This window comes from Arachis stenosperma, chromosome 6, assembly GCF_014773155.1.
Source record: "Arachis stenosperma cultivar V10309 chromosome 6, arast.V10309.gnm1.PFL2, whole genome shotgun sequence".
Taxonomy (NCBI): Eukaryota; Viridiplantae; Streptophyta; class Magnoliopsida; order Fabales; family Fabaceae; genus Arachis; species Arachis stenosperma.
This window is the reverse complement of record NC_080382.1, coordinates 3,580,996-3,603,476: the sequence shown is the minus strand read 5'-3', so window position 1 is coordinate 3,603,476 and position 22,481 is coordinate 3,580,996. Positions and strand designations below refer to the sequence as shown.

At 33.5% G+C, this 22,481-nt stretch overlaps 1 protein-coding gene across 1 annotated transcript; it reads right to left on the bottom strand.

Annotated features, from left to right (window-relative positions):
* Positions 1 to 1,549: 1,549 nt before the first annotated feature.
* LOC130935027 (protein EIN4) lies at positions 1,550 to 6,099 on the bottom strand. Its single transcript, XM_057864569.1, has 3 exons — positions 5,694 to 6,099; positions 3,654 to 5,498; positions 1,550 to 2,413 (listed from the first exon to the last, which is right to left on the bottom strand). The coding sequence occupies exons 2-3, from the start codon at positions 5,412 to 5,414 to the stop codon at positions 1,883 to 1,885; spliced, it is 2,292 nt and encodes a 763-aa protein (XP_057720552.1). The 5' UTR covers positions 5,415 to 5,498; positions 5,694 to 6,099; the 3' UTR covers positions 1,550 to 1,882.
* Between the last annotated feature and the right edge of the window lie 16,382 nt (positions 6,100 to 22,481).

Genomic DNA, 22,481 nt, shown 5'->3' with positions numbered 1-22,481 from the left:
TTTGAAGGTGTAATGGGTAGGGATTGGATAGAATTTATGGAATGTATAATGGATGAATTTTTACCGAAATTAGATTTAAGGAGATATAATCCCTCTCTCATTCTGCCCAAATCAATCGTTTTCAAAGTGTTACTCTGTAAAGTGCAAGAAGATGAAAAAGTGAGTTCACATATGAGTGTTGAAGTAATTTTTGAGACGTAGATAATATTAAAGTTGAAATAAGATAAATAAAGAATATCATGAAGAACCAATGATGGTGAAAATTGAACAATGTCTTTATAAATATCAGTAATTTAAAAACCATTTGGTAAATGAACAATGATAAGAGAAATTTGTGGGTAAGAAATAAATCAAGATAAGTTTGATGCAGTGTGATTTGTGGCACCATAATCAATGATTCAAGTGTTTAAGAATGAATCTCCATTTGAAGAATTGTTAACAATAGAAAAAGTATTGAAAGAACAAAGATAATGAGTAGTTGAACTTGACAACGAAAGGTCCAAAAGAGGCTGTTGATGAAGTTGCTCGTATGCCCTTTCTCCTTGACTTAGGACAGAGTAGGGAAGTTGATTATTCATGGTGGGAAGAGAGGTTGAAGGGATTTTAGGATCTGAATTAGTTGGTTTATCTATGAATATCAGCAAGAAGAGCTCTGATACCATAATAAAACGAAAATAGTACATAAAGAATACGCATAAAAGAACAAGGAAAGAAAAGATAAAGAAATTTTATTGATTGGTGATTGAATGAAATTGTAAATTATGAAAGTAAAACTAAATATATATAGAACATTGTCCTAGAAAGATAAAAGCAAATAAAGATAAAATAATAATAAAGACTAAAATTATAACTGAATTTATGTATTCTGTTAGGGTAAATTTGTGGGTCGTGAGACTTTTTTTTATTGTTATCATGAGTCAAAGGTGGAAGAGTGGTTTAATAAATCTAATTCAAATAAAATAAATTCAAGAAGTCTAATACACTTTCAGTTCATGCCAAAATCAAAGACGAAATTAAAGGAGCAAGATAGTGATGATGGATGAATAGCATGGATTCACGGATAGCATATAGTTTTTAGATGTCGATGTCTCACAAAACCGATGTTGACTGATTGCAATTCTTCTTCTTCTTGTGGCTTGTGAGCTTGCTTGCACGTTGCATCATAATATTAGCTTCAATTTATCTCCCACTATAATTTTATTAAATTTTAAAATAAATGAATATACAGGCTTAAATATTTAAGTATCTTTAATTTGGGAAAAAAATTATTCTGTTAACTTTAAAAATTTTTGCAACAAAATTTAAAATAATATAAAAATTTAATTAAAAACTTTTAAACTATAAAAGTTAATTACAAATTTAATAAAATTGTAAAGAATATTAAAGTATTAATATTATTGTTGCGCACACACTTCACAATCATAACAACACAACCTCTCGTGATTACATCTCAAATTGTTCACTTAATTGTGTATGAATGTGTGTTGGATTAGCAATTATAATTGTAAATCTATCTGTAGTGTAGAACACAAGTCTTGAAACATATATATTCACAATCATGAACCATATGATATGCCTCAATAGCTCATAAATCTTAATTAATAGTATTCTTTCCCCCAGAAACATATACATACATGAAATTATTACTCATTTCCAGAATCTGATGATGCTTCATCTATTTTTGTTCCATGGTGACAACTGGTTCTGTATACCTTGTGAAAAAAAGCCTAACTTGTTATATGGCAAAAGAGATCAAACAGGAAAATGGTTAGCAGAATGAACCTAGTGTGTTAGAGAGAAAATTCCAGGTTCCTTGTGGGAATCATTGTGTAATTAACTTTTAAGGGAACTTAAGAAATTTGAGGCACTTGAAACTGTTTTTTCACAATTTTTCACCTGCACGTTGCAACACTGTCCTGAGTTCATCAGCCATCTCTTGAAGAAGAATTGGTTTGCGAATCAATCCATGCATTCCCACCTGTATGCATTTCTCCCTCACGTCATCTTCCGGGCTTGCGGTAAGAGCTATAATCATGGGCCAACTACGGCTATGGAACTTTCGGATCCTTCTAGCTACTTCGAAGCCATCCATTTCAGGCATGTGAAGATCTAAGAGGATAATTTTGTACGTGTTGCCGGAGGCGCTTACAGCACTGAGGCACTGGAAACCTGATGAAACAGCGGTTACTTGACAACCAAGCTTCTCGAGCAGCTTCTTTGTCACGGTCCTGTTTACATTATCGTCGTCCGCCAACACAACCTTAAGGCCTCTAAACTGAGGGTTTGGAGCATCTCTTAGTGCAAATGTGGATCTTCCAACCGAGGGTCGACCTAGCTGAAACTTGAGAAGAAGTGTCATGCCTTGAGCCAAACCCGACGAGTTTGGCGACATCCAGATATTACCTTGCATCATCTGCATATTATTCCATAATATATTGTCAGAATTACTCAAAAAAATTTCATATACTACACTATTACAGCTTGTTTTACTACTAAAGTGTACTCCTATGCCAACTGATGAATTGAAATTGTAAAAGTAGCTGGATGATCATCAGTTGGAAAAAGCAAACCCCATTAGTTCATTCTTTTTCCCCTTGATGAATATGATGTTTGAATCAGTAATTCCCAACTAACTAAATTTGAGTAATGATTTTCATACATCCTCTTTTTGGTACTTGAGAAATCATGTATCAGTAACTGAAGATTTAGGCCATGTTGCATCATTACTTTCCCAATGAGAATCATTGTGTTGATAAGTGATAACTTGAAATTTCAGTTACTCTACTGGTGGTTCATATTGTAACTAACAAAATATGTAAAATCCTTTTTAGAAATTTGTAAGTAATACAACGAAAAATCCTTGGTAATACACATGATTCAAGTAAATTCGCTGACAACTTAAATCCCCATTATTGATACAGAGATCCATTGGTACCAAAATTATATTTGTAAAAGGGATGAAACACTAGCAAACTAAGTTAAGCCCCGAATGAGGATAATCTGCATAAAAATGAGGAATAGACACGAAATGATCCATTTAATATACAGTGAAAACAGAATCTGCACTCTCTGCAATTCTGTTAGACCACCAAAAGGACACCGAGACTACATTCTGATGATAATAATAAAAAGAGCAGGACAGGGGTTAGATTATGGGTCATGACAGAAAGGACGTGTCAACCCATGCTTGTGACATGTGAAGAGAGGAATATATGAAAAATTCTGTGTAATTCTCGGTGGCCATAAATGAGTCCATTCATCAATTTAATCATTGCCTCCTGGCACAGTTGGGACTACATCACATATTAAATAATCAGGAAAGGTGGCAGATCAATGTAAAGAACACAGTTTCATCTATAATCCAAACTCCTTTGAGCATCCCAGCATGCACAACTATTAATCAGCATTGAAGTAGGTGCTATGCATTTAACCAATGAATAATAACTCATCTATCTAAACAAACACCATCCAAGACTAGTATTAGTATATATGGCTCCTAAAGTCAAGGAGATCACCAAAAAGCTAACTTCAGAATAATTCATTAGTATAAATGCAACCACCACCAACAAAAATAATAGATAAATTTGATTTCTTTTTTCTATCCAACATAATAAAAAAAAACATAAAATTGACAAAGGTAATGTAGCATCTACCTGCACCAGCGTTTTGCACATGCTGAAGCTCAGGCCCTCATTAGGTTCATTGTTGTAGTGCCTTCTATCAGAATAATGTTTTGCTGAATTTAATACATCTGACTCGGAAGTAATGCCCGTTACCCGAAAACTAAATTTTACATATACATAGTCATGTTGCACACTTGATCTCCATATTCCAAGACCTTTATCATCCTTATTTCCACTCTCATTTTCAGGAAATGCTCGAAAAATGAGAGTCCCTTTGTCATACATGTTCAACAGATAACCTATCAAGTGCAAAATTACTTGGAAAGACCTTGCCTCATCACCTATAACCAACCCTGGTAAACCCTTGTGGACATCAATTTCAAGACCAAAGCCTTTATGTACACACAAACACTTAGCAATGCAAGAAACTTCCCTCATCATGGAATGCAGATCGAAAGGTTTCATCTCTAACCGAAAGCTTCCTTTGTCATTTGCCGAAATCTCCATTACATCACTAATCAAACTGGAAAGTGCATTGCTAACTCTCAACATTGTGTCAATAATAATCTTCTGTTCAGGTCTTAGATTGTCCTCTTGAAATATTGAAAGCAAGCCAAGGATTGAATGCATAGGCCTTCGCATTCCATTACTCATGACTTTCTGAAATGAGCTCCTTGCCTGGCTGGCCATCATTGCATTCTTTTGAGCCTGTTGCAGCGCTCGGTTTTGCTCTGCAAGTTTCTGCCTCATCAGCTGAGACTCTTCAAGAACAGATGCATGAGACAAGGCTACAGCAACCTGATCAGCAACTACTTCTACTATATCCATCTCATGGGGGTTCCAAGCCCTTGAGTTTAAATTTGGGAGAACCAAAACCAATATAGCATAAGATGTATCAACCATTTCCGGTGTCCCTCCTTTGAAATTGGAAACATGAAGTATCGGCATGCGGATAGCTGCTACAGAACCCGACTCCCCAGATTCACCACCACTAGCAGCTCCCAATGCAGAATCAGGCCTCAAAATCTGCACACCCTTACTCTTTCTTATCTCCAACACATCTGGATCACTTATAAGAATAGAAATTTTTAATTTATTAGCCGAACTCGGTTTCAATTCATGGGTCAAATGCATCTCTCGCCTGTCATTGTCGGGCATCCACACAGCACAGTTATGCAGATCCAAGGCCTTGGAAAGCTCAACAAGGGTGGAATACAAGATAGTGTGCTTATCCAGAGACTTCCTAATTTCCCGAGTCAGCATTCGAACATGCCAGCTCGCTTCCTTCTGTTTCTTCATCATCCCAACCTCTTGGCCCAGTTCCAACACATTCTGCCTCAAGAAAAGCTCTCTCACTTTGATCTTGAGAAGAAGGGGAATGAGAGTAGGAAAGGTGATTGCAGTAGCACAGGACACAAGAGCAGTAAGGAATTTCGCAACGGTGAGAGAGATCAAAAGCTGGAAGGAGGGAGAGCCATAATAGGTGTAGGCATTGAGCAAATGTGTCAATCCACAGAGAACAATGAAGGCAATGAACTGAAGGAAGACCAATTTGAATGGGACATTGGAGTAGCTAATGAAGTAAAGTAGCTCAAGGGGTATGGAAAAATATGCAATGGCAATGAAGAAGTCACTGACTTTTTGGCAAACCAGGATGCTCTGGATGGTCCAAATCCCTTCCTCATCATCACAATTATTGCAGGGTCCAAACTCAACATCCATAGCATAAACAGAGAGCACAAGAGAAAAAACCAGCACCAACAACAGGATAGGACACACTCCTCTTTCCATGGTAAAAGGTCAAGTCAAAAGTTCCCAAAACCAAAACCATCCATGAATTTCACACAGTGCACAAGGTAGATGTTGACCTATTATCTGCCACACCCATGTAAGGTCAATACCCTAGATCTAACCCAGCTAACTAACAAAATTAATCCCTTCTTTCAAGTTTTGGCCTTTCTAATTTAAGTTGAAAGGAATTGAATAGAAATACTCCTACTTTAGATTTACTGTTATCCAATTCAAGAAAGACGAGAAGCTCAAAAAGGATTCCAATAACATAAATCTTACACTTCAGAGTCCTTCCCACAGTGATGGCTCCCTTTGATTAGATACAGGTGAAAGAAGAACCGACACCACACCAAATCATAACAACAAATCAAAGGAATCTATAAGCTAGAAAAGTGAAAATATATTAAATAACAACAATAATAATAAAAAAGAAAGAGATATAGTTACAGTACTAAGTTGGGTTTCCTAAAGTTGAAGAAAAATAGAAACTTGAAACTGAAAGGAGCAGTTCTAAACAGCATGATCATAAATAGAGTTACACGTGATTTGTTCAGTTGATATGATAGAGCGTGTCTGCGTCTCCGTGTCTCTCTTACCGCTTCAGAAAGCAAATGTTGAAAAACAGAGAGAGACAGGAGAAAAGAGAGAGAACACAGGACAGGCGTTTGTGTGTAGAAGTTGGAAGAAAGAGAGAGAGAAATGCGAACTGTGGGACCCACAGAGGCTTTCATCAACCGAACCTAGACTCCTTCTCTTTTGCTTCTCTGCATAATAATAATAATAATAATAATTTAATTTTGATATAGTGTAAACTTAAAATAATTTTAGAATTCATGTAATTTAGGTGTTTTATGTGGTGGCCTGTGTCAGTGTTCATGCATCATAAAATGTAAAAATAAAATAATTTTACACGTATATTCAATTAAATAATATTACATTAATAAAAATAATTATTTTTTATATTAAACTCATGAATAATCATTTAAAAAATGCTTTTCACTGTCAATACATTAACATTAAACTCTAATAATAATAAAATCTAAAATATCATCGATCTATATTTATAATGTTTATAATAAAGAAAAACATATCACTAAAAGTTAATTATTATATAATTGTGTATAAATATATTATTTAATTTGTATTTAATATATATTTTATATTAATAGTTAATTTAATAATTGATATTTTATATATATTTAGTATAATTATTATAGTAATCAACAGTAATTAATTTAAACAATTAAATTTTGAAGTTTGGTTTTCAATTATGTTTTGAATATATTTAATTTTGATGTATTGAAAATATAAAAAATTTTATACAAATAATTAATTATATATTATTTATTAATATAAATTAATTTTAAATTTAGTATATAAAATATTATATAAATTTAATTTAATAGATATATAAAAAGTTTTAAATTATTAATATATTAAAATTAAATTCATTCTTTTAGTCATTCAACTAAAAATCTCAAGCTGGATTTGCTTTCGCTTGGCAATCTTATTCTTTCTATTTCTGTATAGTTTGACTCACATCCAAAATAGCACAAGCCTAGGTTATCTTGTGGGTAAGACGATTCTGCCCATGATATGATAGTGCAAAAATTTCCTTTTTAGTTTTTTACTTTCAGAGATCAGCGTCAGCGATCAATAATGGCAAACTTTTTAAGCGGCTGTTTGCTGTTACGTTATATTTAAAATTTTATGAAATTTAAATTAAAAAAAATCAAAATAAATTCTTTTTATTTATTTATTTAAAATAATATAATTATCCTGTTTATATTATTTTTGTTTCTGTATCATTTGACGCAGTGCCTCCACCACGTCACGCTGTCAAGATCCAATTTATAATTTTAAAATTAATAAAGTCATAATAATGTTATAAAATAAATAAATAAAATAATAAAAATAAAATAATAAAATATAAATAAAAAACACTAATATTAGAGTTTATTAATATTATTATTTTATTATAATAAAAGTAATTCATATATATTTACAAATATTATATACGTTATAGCTTATACTTATGGAAAGACAAAGAAAAAAAGAAAGTTTATATTATATATAAAAGAAAAGAGTATTTTGTTATACACGTGTGTAAACCTATGCTTTACTATTTATAGAAGTAAAATGTTTATTTTTTTAAACTTCTTTAATATGGGAGCCACTTAGATAAAGACGTTGAAAATATTTTTTTATAAAGATATTTTTTAATAATTAAAATTTAACACATATAATCGATTAAATCGTGTTATTTTTGTCAAAATTAGACTAGACAAATTGATTTGACCGAAAAACAGTGAATTAAATCTTGAATTGGTCTAAATTAATATTATTTTTTTATAAAAAATGACTACAATACCCTATTATAAAAAATGAATAAAATACTTCTATTATATATATTAATTTTGAGAATCCTAAATTTTAGTCCTTTATTTTTCTATTGTAGGGTTATGATTTAGAATTTTTAAAATTAATATATATATATATATATAATAAAAATATTTTAATGATTCTCTATAATAAGGATATTGTAGTCATTTTTGATAAAAAATAATAATATTAATTTAGACCAGTTCAAGATTTGATTCACAATTTTTTTTGTTAAATCAATTTGTTTAGTCCAATTTTGACAAAAAAAAATATGATTTAATCGATTATATATGTCAAATTTTAATTACTGAAAAACATATTTAAAAAAAGACATTTTAGACGTCTTTATCTGAGTGGCTCCCCTTTAATATAATTCAGCTTTGAGAATGTGAGCTACCCATAATAAATGGGCATCTACATCATCATCTTTATTACAACACTCCCTCTTAAATGATCATTTAAAATTATGCTTCGTTAAAACCTTACTTAAAAAAAATCTAATGAAAAAACTTTAGTGAAGAAAAAAGAGTACAATATCCTTTATGATAGAGAATGCCTCGTTAAAAATATTGTCAAGAAAAACCCAATGGAAAAAACCTGACCAAGGAAAAAATAGTATAGTCTTCCCCTCTTGTAGACATTATTTAATATCTCGAAATCAGTACATCCCAATCTGATGTACCAATTTTTTAAAGGAGAATTTTGGAAGTAACTTTGTAAATAAATCTACCAGATTATCACTTGAGCGGATCTGTTGGACATCAATCGTTCCATGATTTTGAAGATCATGAGTGAAGAATAATTTGAAAAAAAATATATACTTTATTCTATTACCTTTGACGTATCTACCTTTAAGTTATGCAATGCATGCTGTATTATCTTAAAACAGAATAGTTGGAGCTATCTCATGATCAGTCTACATAATGACATAATATATTGGATCAAACTCTTGAGCTAAAAACACTCGCGAATTGCTTCATGTATCGCTAGTATTTCAGCATGATTAGAAGATGTTGCTTCTATCGTCTGTTTCGTGAACATCCATAATATAACTGTATCACAATATGTGAACAGGTATCCTGTTTGAGATCTTCTTTTGTGTGGATCAGACAAGTATCTTGCATCTGCATAGCCAACTAGTTATGACTTGGATCCATATAGATAAAACAATCACATATCAACCGTTCCATGAAGATAACGAAAGATTTGTTTGATTCCATTCCAATGTCTTTTGGTTGGAGAGGAATTATACCTTGCTAGTAAGTTCACAGCAAATGATATATTGGGTCGTGTATTATTAGCAAAGATATATTAATGCTATAATAGCATTAAGATATGGTACTTCAATACCAATGATATATTCATTTTCTTCTTTAGGACGAAATTGATGCTTTTTCACATCTAAAGACCTTACGATCACTGGGGTACTTAATGGATATGACTCATCCACATAAAATTTCTTCAAGATCTTTTCTGTGTATGTTGTTTAATGAATAAGGATTCTATTTTTTGTATGCTCGATCTGCAGGTCAAAACAAAATTTAGTCTTTTTAAAATCTTTCATCTTAAACTCTTCTTTTAGAGCTTTTATAATTGTTGGAATCTCTTCAAGAGTTCCAATGATATTTAAATCATCAACGTACACAACAATTATAATGAATCCAAATACAGATTTCTTTATGAAAATACATGGACAAATATCATCATTCTTGAATCCGTTTTTGACCAAATACCCAGTAAGACGATTATACCATATTCGTCCAGATTACTTTAAACCATATAAAGATCTTTGCGTTTTGACTGAGTATAGCCCATGCGAATATTCATTGGATGGTTTAGATATATTTAGTCATTCAGGGACTTTCATATAGATATCACGATCTAATGATCCGTATAAATAGACTGTTATCACATCCATTAGATGCATATGTAGTTTATGGTATGCGGATAAACTGACCAAATAACGCAATGTTATTGCATCCACTACAAGAAAATATGTTTCTTCATAATCTATACCGGGCCTTTATGAAAAATTTTGTACAAGTCGAGTTTTGTAGAGTACAACTTCATTTTCTCTCATTTTATTTTCTCACAAATACCCATTTATATCCAATAGGTTTTACCTCTTCTGGTGTATAAACTACAGGTCCAAAGACTTCACGTTTTGCAAGTGAGTCTAATTCAGCCTTCATAACTTCTTTCCATTTTTGGCCAATCATTCTTTTGTCAACATTCTTTAGGTGTTATTGACTCAATATCCTTACTTTCATGCATGATATTTAATAATACATTATATACAAATATTTCATCAACAATGTTCTTATTTCGGTCTCATTTTTCTCCTATAAATACATAATTTATCGAGATCTCGTCATTTTCACAGTTTTCAGGTACCTGAACGTCTTATGGCGTAAAAAATACATAAGAATTTTGGATAACTATAGGCGTCTTTACTATATCTTTATCTTTTTCAATAGGAATAGTATTTACCTCTTTTCTTTTTCGAGGATTTTTGTCTTTGGAACCGACAGGCCTACCACGCTTCTAACGTGATTTTATTTCGGTCGCTATTTATCCGATTGGGACATCAATTCGAATTGAAGCATTTTCAACTAGTATATAGGATTTAGTTATCCTTTTCGTATCATAAAATATATCAGGTAATTTATTTACTATTCTTTGCAAATGTACAATCTTTTGAACTTCTAGTTCATATTGCCTTGATCGAGGATCTAAATGTATAAAGAATGATGCATTCCAATTAAGTTCTTTTTCAGGAAGCTTATTCTCTCCCATAATGTTGAAAATTTTGATTTATCAAATTGACAGTATGCAAACTGGACTTGAGACAAGATTACTATCTTTTGATAATTATACTTTTCTTTAAGGTTTTTCCACGTATCTGCAGGATCTTTTAGCGTGAGATATTCATTTTCTAATCTTTCGTCAAGATAACGACGAAAAAAAAATCATGGCTTTGCTTTTATCCTTTTAGGATGCATTATTTTCGGCCTTAATGGTATATCAAAGATCCATTGAATCAAGATAGATTTTAGCATATATTATCGATGATAAGTAGTTGTTTTTAAATATATCAAGAGCATTAAATTCAATATGAGAAAGTTTTGACATAATTAAAATTTATTACCTAAGTTTTTCTAAATTTTGATAAGAGTCTCGTGCTAATAACGTATTGTAAAATAAATAAATAAGGATGAGGTATTAAAAATAGAATAACAAAGTGTAAATAGAAGGCACTAATATTAGAGTTCACCAATATTATTATCTAATTATAATATAAGTAATTCATATATATTTACTAATATTATATATGTTGCAACTTATGCTCAGAGAGATAAAGAAAGAGAGAGAGTTTATATATTACATATTATATATATATATATATATATATATATATATATATATAGAGTATTTTGTTATATACGTATGCAATGACGGATCCAGAAAATTTTGTCGGTGTGGGGGCAAATCATACATAATAAGACTAATTTTTAGGATAAAGTATATTTTTATTCTTAATATTTGTAATTTTTTTAAAAATACATCTAACATTTAGTTATATTCAATTTTATTTCTAATATTTTTTATTCATGTCAAAATTATCCATAGACATCAACTTATATAAAATGTTAGGAATAAATTAAAAATTTTTAGGGATAGTTTTGACACAAACAAAGTTAAATGAATACAAAACGTTAGGGAGAAAATTGAATGAAATTAAACGTTAGAAATATTAAAAAAAAATGCAAACATTAGAACAAAAATTATACTTTATCCTAATTTTTATAATTATATTTTGTTATTATAAACATAATTTAAATTTTTTTGTCATCGAAGATTTGCTATAAGACTTTTTACTTTGATTTTTAAAACCGTCTTTTTACTAAAAGAGCTTGATAAATTATTTTGAGATCCAAACTCTAACAATAATAGTTCTTTTAAAAATATTTTTTCGTTACTAAAAAATAAAAATTTATATACTTAAATTAATTTATTAATAAATATAATATTATAAAAATACAATTTATAATTTCAAAAAAAATTAAAAATATAATATGAATATAAAATACTCAGCAAATCAATCATAAAAAAATACTAATAAAATTTTATTGTATAATAACCACTAACAAGAAAATCATTAAATAGTGTAATTGCAAAACAAATGCAGTATAATTTAATAAAATACAAATTAAAAAAAGATTAAAATAAAATTTTAATTAAAATAAAAAGAAATTAAAAAATAGAATAGAAAAAATAGAAAACTAAGAAACTGAAAAAAAAGTAAAAAAAAAAACAGCGAAAAAGTTGATTTGGGAATAGTTTGGATTAAGATTGTTTATTTTGATTTATCATTTTTTTATTATTATTTATTTAATTATTTTTTTATTAAATAGTGAAAATTAAATTTTATATATTTATAAAATTAAATTTAATTAAATATCTTTCAATAATATTGTAATTATAAAGAATTGGGTCAAAATTATTTATATAAAAAGGACGACTAAAATTTAATATCATATACTATTTGAAAATTTTATAAAACTCAATAGGATACTTGCCCTTACATATCACCAAGTAGATTTATCTCTGTACTTATATAAATTTATGCTTTATTATTTATGGAGGTAAAATATTTACTCTTTTAAATTTTTTTAATATAATTTTATTTTAAAAATGTGAACTGCAAATAATAAATAGACATCCACGTCATCATCTTTATCACAACACATAACAAATATAAGCAAATAAGTACTTTTCAAACTTTACTTAAATAGTTATTTAAAGTCATAATTATTAATTTAAATTATAATCATATAAATTTTAAATTAAATATTTTTATAATTTTAAAATTTAAAATGATTTAAATTAAATTAAATGAAATAAAAAAATAAAAATCAAACAAATATAACATCAATTCAATTATACACATGTCATGGTAGATTTCATATATTTTCGTAAATTTTGTATTTATTGTTTTTTTTATTTCACATATCATCTAATTCGACAGACAAAAAACTAATCCGTCGTGATATTGAACTTTATTTAAGGGTTTGTCGCTGATTAATGAGTTGCTGCATGCCAAGGCGGAATTCGAATCCCGATATTAAACCATTCTTCACCTTAGCCCATGACAACAATAAAGAAGTATAATAGTCCATAAATTTAGTCCAACAAAATACATAAATTCAGTTATAATTTTAGCCATTATTATCTTATCTTATCTTTATGTTATCTTTATGATTTATCTTATCTTTATTTTTATCTTTCGTAGATAATGCTCTATATATATTTAGTTTTACCTTTATAATTCAATCTATCAATAATTAATAAATTTTTTTTATCATTTCTTTTATTTTTCTATTCTTTCACAATTTTATTATCCAACATGTAACATCCTAAGTTAATATTCTACCTTTAAAGGCCTTTAAGTAGGGTGTTACACTTAATATGAAAAAGCAAAGAACTAAATCATTAGTTAAGAAAAGAGGGAAAACACGCGCGAAACCTTGGGTGGAAATCGAGTAGTACTAAAAGGATGAAATTGAACAAAACTCAAAGAGGTTCAAGCAAACATAAAAGAATTCCCATGAACACGGTTCTAAAGGAGATAGTGCTTAAAGGTAACTATGACGAAAAGGAAACTAATGCATCCTAACTAGTTTCATCGAAGAAACTTCCATCCTTGTGTCATATCCTATTCTTGGCTCGGGTTATCGGATTCCTCTTCCTCGGTTTCGGAATCAGACTCGAGGTGTATCACCTTAGATGACCGCTTCTTAGATGCTGAAGTGTTCCTGTCTAGGAAGGTTACGACGGGCAGCTGGGTTCTTCTTCCACGAACTCTCGATCTAAGTAGATAGTTTGGAGCACGGTAGTAGTGGTCGCAACTACTCACGCGTGCTTCGAGGGGTCATACTCAGAAGTTACCTTTGGGGGACACTGCAGTCGTCTCTATCCGCTGTGCCATGTTCCTCTGGAGACAGTATGAGAAAAGAAAGGGAGTGAGAACCTAACGTCTCAGTAGGAGTGCTATGCAACACCTCCATATCCATCTCCAGCCCATGTGCGGGATTTTTAAAAAAAGCGTATAACGTGGCATGTAATATGTATCTTTCTTGTAAAACATGTGTGCAAAAAGAGAAAGCATATAGGGAAAACAGAAGGATAACATCCTAAGTAACATCAACATAATCATACATAAATCTGAGAAGAACTAAGAATCAAACTTTCATTCATGCTTTCTTCTTTCTTAACTTTTAACTTTTATAGAAGGTATTGAGCTCAAACCGGTATAAATGAGAGTCCCCTTCCCTTACCGAAGGTTCTTATCTCGAGTGTCTTGGCGATCACCTTCCCTTACCGAAGGATCATCTCGATCGATCACCCTCCCTTACCGAGGGATCATCTCGATATCTTGTCTTTGGGGGTCACCTTCCCTTACCGAAGGATCACTCCCTCAGTTCAATTTACAATCAAGGTTATTTAGACATACACAAGAAAAGAGTTATATCAACAAAGATATCTTATTATATAACATTGATGGGAGTTCCCTTCCCTTACCGAAGGTTCCCAAAGGTTTTCCGATCACCTTCCCTTATCGAAGGATCATCTCGATTCGATCACCTTCCCTTATCGAAGGATCATCTCGATTATCTTGTCTTTGGGGGTCACCTTCCCTTACCGAAGGATCATTCCCTCAGTTTAATTAACAAGTAGGGTTATTTAGGCATATACAAGAATAGATCATGCAAGAGGAGAGACATATACCATGATAAAATAAGCATGTTGAATAAGACTTTATAAGAAAGTAGGTACTCTTTTTCCTAGAGGAGTATTAATAATATAAAATAAATGTACATTATAAAAAAATAGAATAATTTAAATAGTTGAATAAAATAGTTATAAGAGAGCATGTACTCTTTAACTCAAGGAAATATTAGTATTAATCTAATGGTATAAAAGTCAATATAATTTCATGTAATAAAATGGGGGATATTAATTAGCTGAATAAAATAACTATAAAGAAACATGTACTCTTGACCCTAAGAAGATATTAATGATATAATGTATAAAATATAATCTAAGTGCATATAAGAAAGTGGATATTTGAAATACTTGGATTAGATATTATAAGAAGCATGTACCCTTGATCTTTAAAATAAAGGAGCAATAATAACATAATGATATAAGGGGTAACATGGATGCACATAATAGAATAAGGTATGTTAAATAATTGAATTAAAATATTATAAATAATAATATAACCATGTAAGAGATCACACATATGCCTATATGTTGAACAAGACATAAAAAGGCATGTACTCCCGGCCCTAAGGGAATATTAATACAATAATATAGGATATTGAATAAGCAGTATAAGAGGGCATGTACTCTCGCCCTAAAGAGGATATTAACAACATAATTATATGAAAGATGCACAAAATGGGTATAGTAAATAATTTAATTAAAATATCATAAATAATAGCCATGTAAGAGATCACACATATGCTTATATGTTGAACAAGACATAAAAAGGCATGTACTCCCGGCCCTAAGGGAATATTAATACAATAATATAGGATATTGAATAAGCAGTATAAGAGGGCATGTACTCTCGCCCTAAAGGGGATATTAACAACATAATTATATGAAAGATGTACAAAAATGGGTATAGTAAATAATTGGATGAACATCATAAGAAGACATATAATAATGATTCAAGAAGACGTGAATGACATGGTGGAAAGACATGCTCAACATGAATGAAAGGTGAGTGAAAGAAATTTAATGTCATGATAACATTCGTGAACGGAAGAAAGTAATAAGATAACAATGAACCATAACACATGCCAAGCATTTTAAAGAACATAATTCCCTACTCTTTTTCCTAACGCTTCTTCGAGCTTGCCTCTTGTGTTTGCCCACAGAATATTATTTCTTTGTAGAGAGAGAAGGGAGAGGATTAGTGTTTGAGAGGAGTGATTTTCTACCTATGGGTGCTCCCCTATTTATATACGTTTGAGGATGGGGTGGTTGGGATATTTTAAATTTCAAACTGAGGGTGGTTACTAGGTTCCTATCCAAAATTTCAAAAATTCTAATCTTATCTTCTAACCGATTTTCAAACTTCGAAGTTTAATTTTGTTTCTAGAAGGGGTGGTTGTTACATTATCACCCCCGTAAGAAAAGAATTTGTCCCCAAATTCCATGTCTGAACTTGGTCGATAAGGGTCGTCTTAAATAACTTAGGGGTCTTACTGTAATTTCCTACTGTTGTGGAGAAAATGAGATCCTCACCATGATTGTTACCTGTAAACAAGTTCGGGAACTTCTGTCTCATGTCTGCCTCTTTTTCCCATGTGTAGTCTCTGGAATTGCCGCTACCCCATGCCACTTTTACCAGTTGTATCGTCTTGTTCCTTAGTTGCTTCATGTTTCTATCTACAATCTCTATGGCTGGTAGTTCAAAAGTCAGGTCGTCTTTGAGTGTTATATCCTCTTGCTATAACACATGGCTTGGATCGTGCTGGTATTTTCGGAGTTGGGACACGTGGAACACGTTGTGTAGTCTTGATAGATTTGGTGGTAGGGCAAGCTGGTATGCCGACTTTCCTATACGCCGGAGGATTTGGAATGGACCCAGGTGCCAGGGGCTTAGTTTTCGTACCTTAAGAGCCCTCCCTACCCCGGTGGTGGGGGTGATTTTTAGGAATACGTGATCGCCTTCCTGAAATTCGAGGGGTTTTCTTCGTTGATCTGCATAACTCTTTTGTCGACTTTGGGCAGTGCGCATTCTTTCTCTTATCCTCTTCATATCTTCTGTGGTCTGTCTTACTAACTCCAGTCCTAAGTAGCCTTTATCTTCCGGTCCGTACCAGCATGAAGGAGATTGGCATCTTCGCCCGTACAGTGCCTCATATGGTGCCATCCCGATGCTACCATGGTAACTGTTGTTATAAGCAAACTTGATCGGTGGTAGGTGACTCTCCCACTTTCTTGGTTTGTCCAGGACACAAGCTCGTAACATGTCTTCCAACGTCTGGATGGTCCTCTCCGTTTGTCCATCTGTTTGCGGGTGGTACGATGTGCTCAGGCACAATTTTGTCCCGAATGCCTTCTGCAGTGCGTTCCAAAACCTCGAGGTAAATCTTGGGTCTCTGTCCGAGACTATGGTTGTTGGTACTCCATGTAACCTCACGATCTCTTTGATATACAGCGTGGTTAGTCTTTCCAATGAGTCGGTCGCCTTAACTGGTAGAAAGTGGGCAGTCTTTGTAAGTCGGTCCACGATGACCCATATAGCGTCACGCCCTGCTTGAGTACGAGGTAGTCCCATGACGAAATCCATCGATATGTCCTCCCATTTCCACTCTGGGATGCCAAGGGGTTGCAATAACCCTGATGGTTTCTGATGTTCGATTTTTATCTTCTGACAAACCAGGCATGTATTCACGACTGTAGCTAAATCCTTTTTCATCCTTGGCCACCAGAACATCTTTTTCAAATCATGGTACATCTTCGTCATGCCAGGATGAATGGTGAAATCTCCTTTGTGGGCTTCTTCCGCAATCTTGCTTTGAAGATCGCCTTCCTTTGGGACACAGATTCGTCCTTGGTATCTCCATACCTTGTCCTCTCCTTCGGTGAAGCCTTTCAATTTTCCTTCTTTGACAAGGCGTAGGGTTTCTTGGAAGTCAGGGTCGGAGCTCTGTGCCTTAGTTATTTGTTCTTTGAATTGACTTGCCACTGTTAGGTGGTTCAGACGTATGCTTTTTGGAGCGAGGGTGACTTGTAAGTTCATGTCTATGAAATTCTTTATCAACTCTGCCTCCTTTATCATTAGCCATGATGCCTTGAGTACCTTCCGACTCAGAGCTCAGCCACCAAGTTAGCCTTTCCTGGGTGGTAATTTAGAACAAAGTCATAATCTTTAAGAAACTCCATCCACCTCCTTTGTGGCATGTTGAGTTCCTTCTGGTCGAACAGGTACTTTAAGCTCTTATGATCGGAGAATACTTGAAACCCAACTCCGTACAAATGATGCCTCCATGTCTTCAACGCAAATACTATCGCGGCTAGTTCAAGGTCGTGAGTTGGATAGTTGGCTTCGTGGGTCTTCAGTTGTCTTGACGCATACGCCACTACCTTTTTGCATTGCATTAGTACGCAACCCAATCCTTGTCCTGAGGCATCGCAGTAAACTTCGAAGGCCATGTCGGGGTTAGGTAAGGCTAGTACTGGAGCGGATGTCAAGCGACACTTTAACTCCTGGAAGCTTCTTTCGCAGTCTGGCGTCCAAGTAAACGGGGTATCCTTCCTGGTTAAACGAGTTAACGGCAGGGCTAGTTGAGAGAACCCTCTTATGAACCTTCCATAGTAGCCCGCCAATCCTAAAAAACTCCTTATTTCTGTGACTGACGTCGGCCTTTCCCAGTTTAGTACCGAGTCTATCTTACTGGGATCTACTGATATTCCGTTGCCGGAAACCATATGTCCAAGAAATTGTACCTCCTTCATCCAAAACTCACACTTGGATAGTTTCGCGTACAACTTTTTCTCTCGAAGGGTCCCCAGTATTACGCGCAAGTGCTCCCTGTGTTCTTCTTCTGTCTTGGAGAAAATCAAAATATCATCTATGAATACCACCACGAAACTGTCGAGGTAAGGTCGAAAAATCCTATTCATGTAGTCCATAAAGACGGCGGGGGCATTGGTCAACCCAAAAGACATTACTGTGAACTCGTAGTGTCCGTATCTCGTTCGAAATGCTGTCTTTGGAATGTCTTCCTCCCTTACCCTTAGTTGATGATACCCTGATCTCAAGTCGATCTTTGAGAACACTATTGCACCTTGTAGTTGGTCCATTAAGTCATCTATTCTTGGGAGGGGATACCTGTTCTTCACCGTGATTTTGTTGAGTTGCCTATAGTCCACGCAGAGACGCATGCTGCCGTCCTTTTTCTTCACAAATAATACTGGAGCTCCCCAGGGAGAGGCACTTGGTCGGATGAATCCTTTTCGTAGCAGCTCCTCTAGTTGGTTCTTCGGTTCAGTGAGTTCCAATGGAGCCATCCGGTAAGGGGCTATGGAGATTGGCCCTGTCCCAGGTATCAGTTCTATGGAGAACTCAACCTCTCGTGTTGGGGGAAACGAGGGTATATCTTCGGGAAAGACATCTGAAAAGTCTTGTACTACCGGTATCTCACAGAACTCCTGATGGGAATCTGCTTTTACCGAATTTAGCAAGGCATATCCTTGCCTTGTACGTGTGTCTTCGGAGGATCTTGGGAGACCACGTGTGTCTCGTATGGACTGAGAAGGGAAGATGACTTTTCTCTTAAAACAATCTAACAAGACTCGGTTTTCGTTGAGCCAATCCATTCCTAGGATGATGTCTAATCCTACTAAAGGGAGGCACACTAGGTCAACATAGTATGATCTATCTGAAATGAGGATGCAAACCCTCTGACAAACCTGCTGAGTTTCGACACTCTTATCGGCTGGGGTGGTCACTAGTAGGACATATGGTAGTTTGGTCATGCATAAACTGATTCTACTAGTAGCAGAGAGAGATATAAATGAATGAGAAGCACCGGTATCGTATAGGATAGTTAAAGGAGCTCCATTAATTGTGCACTTACCCTTGATTCAATCTTCTGACTGGTGGGCTCCTTTGGCTTGCCATAGATTTCCTGTTCATGGGTAACTATAAGGAGAAGTTCTATCAGTCGTACCTTCTAAAACAGGATCTCTAGGATCGACTTTGCTCTGATACCAATAATGTAACATCCTAAGTTAATATTCTACCTTTAAAGGCCTTTAAGTAGGGTGTCACACTTAATATGAAAAAGCAAAGAACTAAATCGTTAGTTAAGAAAAGAAGGAAAACACGCGCGAAATCTTGGGTGGAAATCGAGTAGTACTAAAAGGATGAAATTGAACAAAACTCAAAGAGGTTCAAGCAAACATAAAAGAATTCCCATGAACACGGTTCTAAAGGAGATAGTGCTTAAAGGTAACTATGACGAAAAGGAAACTAATGCATCCTAACTAGTTTCATCGAAGAAACTTCCATCCTTGTGTCATATCCTATCCTTGGCTCGGGTTATCGGATTCCTCTTCCTCGGTTTCGGAATCAGACTCGAGGTGTACCACCTTAGATGACCGCTTCTTAGATGCTGAAGCGTTCCTGTCTAGGAAGGTTACGACAGGCAGCTGGGTTCTTCTTCCACGAACTCTCGATATAAGTAGATAGTTTGGAGCACGGTAGTAGTGGTCGCAACTACCCACGCGTGCTTCGAGGGGTCATACTCAGAAGTTACCTTCGGGGGACACTGCAGTCGTCTCTATCCGCTGTGCCATGTTCCTCTGGAGACAGTATGGGAAAAGAAAGGGAGTGAGAACCTAACGTCTCAGTAGGAGTGCTATGCAACACCTCCATATCCATCTCCAGCCCACATGCGGGATTTTTAAAAAAAGCGTATAACGTGGCATGTAATATGTATCTTTCATGTAAAACATGTGTGCAAAAAGAGAAAGCATATAGGGAAAACAGAAGGATAACATCCTAAGTAACATCAACATAATCATACATAAATCTGAGAAGAACTAAGAATCAAACTTTCATTCATGCTTTCTTCTTTCTTAACTTTTAACTTTTATGGAAGGTATTGAGCTCAAACCGGTATAAATGAGAGTCCCCTTCCCTTACCGAAGGTTCTTATCTCGAGTGTCTTGGCGATCACCTTCCCTTACCGAAGGATCATCTCGATCGATCACCCTCCCTTACCGAGGGATCATCTCGATATCTTGTCTTTGGGGGTCACCTTCCCTTACCGAAGGATCACTCCCTCAGTTCAATTTACAATCAAGGTTATTTAGACATACACAAGAAAAGAGTTATATCAACAAAGATATCTTATTATATAACATTGATGGGAGTTCCCTTCCCTTACCGAAGGTTCCCAAAGGTTTTCCGATCACCTTCCCTTACCGAAGGATCATCTCGATTCGATCACCTTCCCTTACCGAAGGATCATCTCGATTATCTTGTCTTTGGGGTCACCTTCCCTTACCGAAGGATCATTCCCTCAGTTTAATTAACAAGTAGGGTTATTTAGGCATATACAACAATAGATCATGCAAGAGGAGAGACATATACCATGATAAAATAAGCATGTTGAATAAGACTTTATAAGAAAGTAGGTACTCTTTTCCCTAGAGGAGTATTAATAATATAAAATAAATGTACATTATAAAAAAATAGAATAATTTAAATAGTTGAATAAAATAGTTATAAGAGAGCATGTACTCTTTAACTCAAGGAAATATTAGTATTAATCTAATGGTATAAAAGTCAATATAATTTCATGTAATAAAATGGGGGATATTAATTAGTTGAATAAAATAATTATAAAGAAACATGTACTCTTGACCCTAAGAAGATATTAATGATATAATGTATAAAATATAATCTAAGTGCATATAAGAAAGTGGGTATTTGAAATACTTGGATTAGATATTATAAGAAGCATGTACCCTTGATCTTTAAAATAAAGGAGCAATAATAACATAATGATATAAGGGGTAACATGGATGCACATAATAGAATAAAGTATGTTAAATAATTGAATTAAAATATTATAAATAATAATATAACCATGTAAGAGATCACACATATGCCTATATGTTGAACAAGACATAAAAAGGCATGTACTCCCGGCCCTAAGGGAATATTAATACAATAATATAGGATATTGAATAAGCAGTATAAGAGGGCATGTACTCTCGCCCTAAAGGGGATATTAACAACATAATTATATGAAAGATGCACAAAATGGGTATAGTAAATAATTTAATTAAAATATCATAAATAATAGCTATGTAAGAGATCACACATATGCTTATATGTTGAACAAGACATAAAAAGGCATGTACTCCCGGCCCTAAGGGAATATTAATACAATAATATAGGATATTGAATAAGCAGTATAAGAGGGCATGTACTCTCGCCCTAAAGGGGATATTAACAACATAATTATATGAAAGATGTACAAAAATGGGTATAGTAAATAATTGGATGAACATCATAAGAAGACATATAATAATGATTCAAGAAGACGTGAATGACATGGTGGAAAGACATGCTCAACATGAATGAAAGGTGAGTGAAAGAAATTTAATGTCATGATAACATTCGTGAACGGAAGAAAGTAATAAGATAACAATGAACCATAACACATGCCAAGCATTTTAAAGAACATAATTCCCTACTCTTTTTCCTTTCTTTGTAGAGAGAGAAGGGAGAGGATTAGTGTTTGAGAGGAGTGATTTTCTACCTATGGGTGCTCCCTATTTATATACGTTTGAGGATGGGGTGTTTGGGGTATTTTAAATTTCAAACTGAGGGTGGTTACTAGGTTCCTATCCAAAATTTCAAAAATTCTAATCTTATCTTCTAACCGATTTTCAAACTTCGAAGTTTAATTTTGTTTCTAGAAGGGGTGGTTGTTACACAACACTTGTTTAAACAAACTAGTGAACTAACCACTAAAACAAGCCAACTCGATTTTATTTATTTAATTTAAATTTAAATATAAAAAAAATCCGAATCGGCTCCAATTTTTAGTTCAAACTTGGGCAAGTCCAGCTGATTTTGGACCA

What these genes read in the sequence shown, in the direction of transcription:
- LOC130935027 (XM_057864569.1), bottom strand. Translation starts at nt 5,414, where the DNA reads ATGGAAAGAGGAGTGTGTCCTATCCTGTTGTTGGTGCTGGTTTTTTCT. An exon ending in TGTGCAAAACGCTGGTGCAG is followed by an intron (nt 2,414 to 3,653) that starts GTAGATGCTACA and finishes AATAATATGCAG; the next exon opens with ATGATGCAAGGTAATATCTG.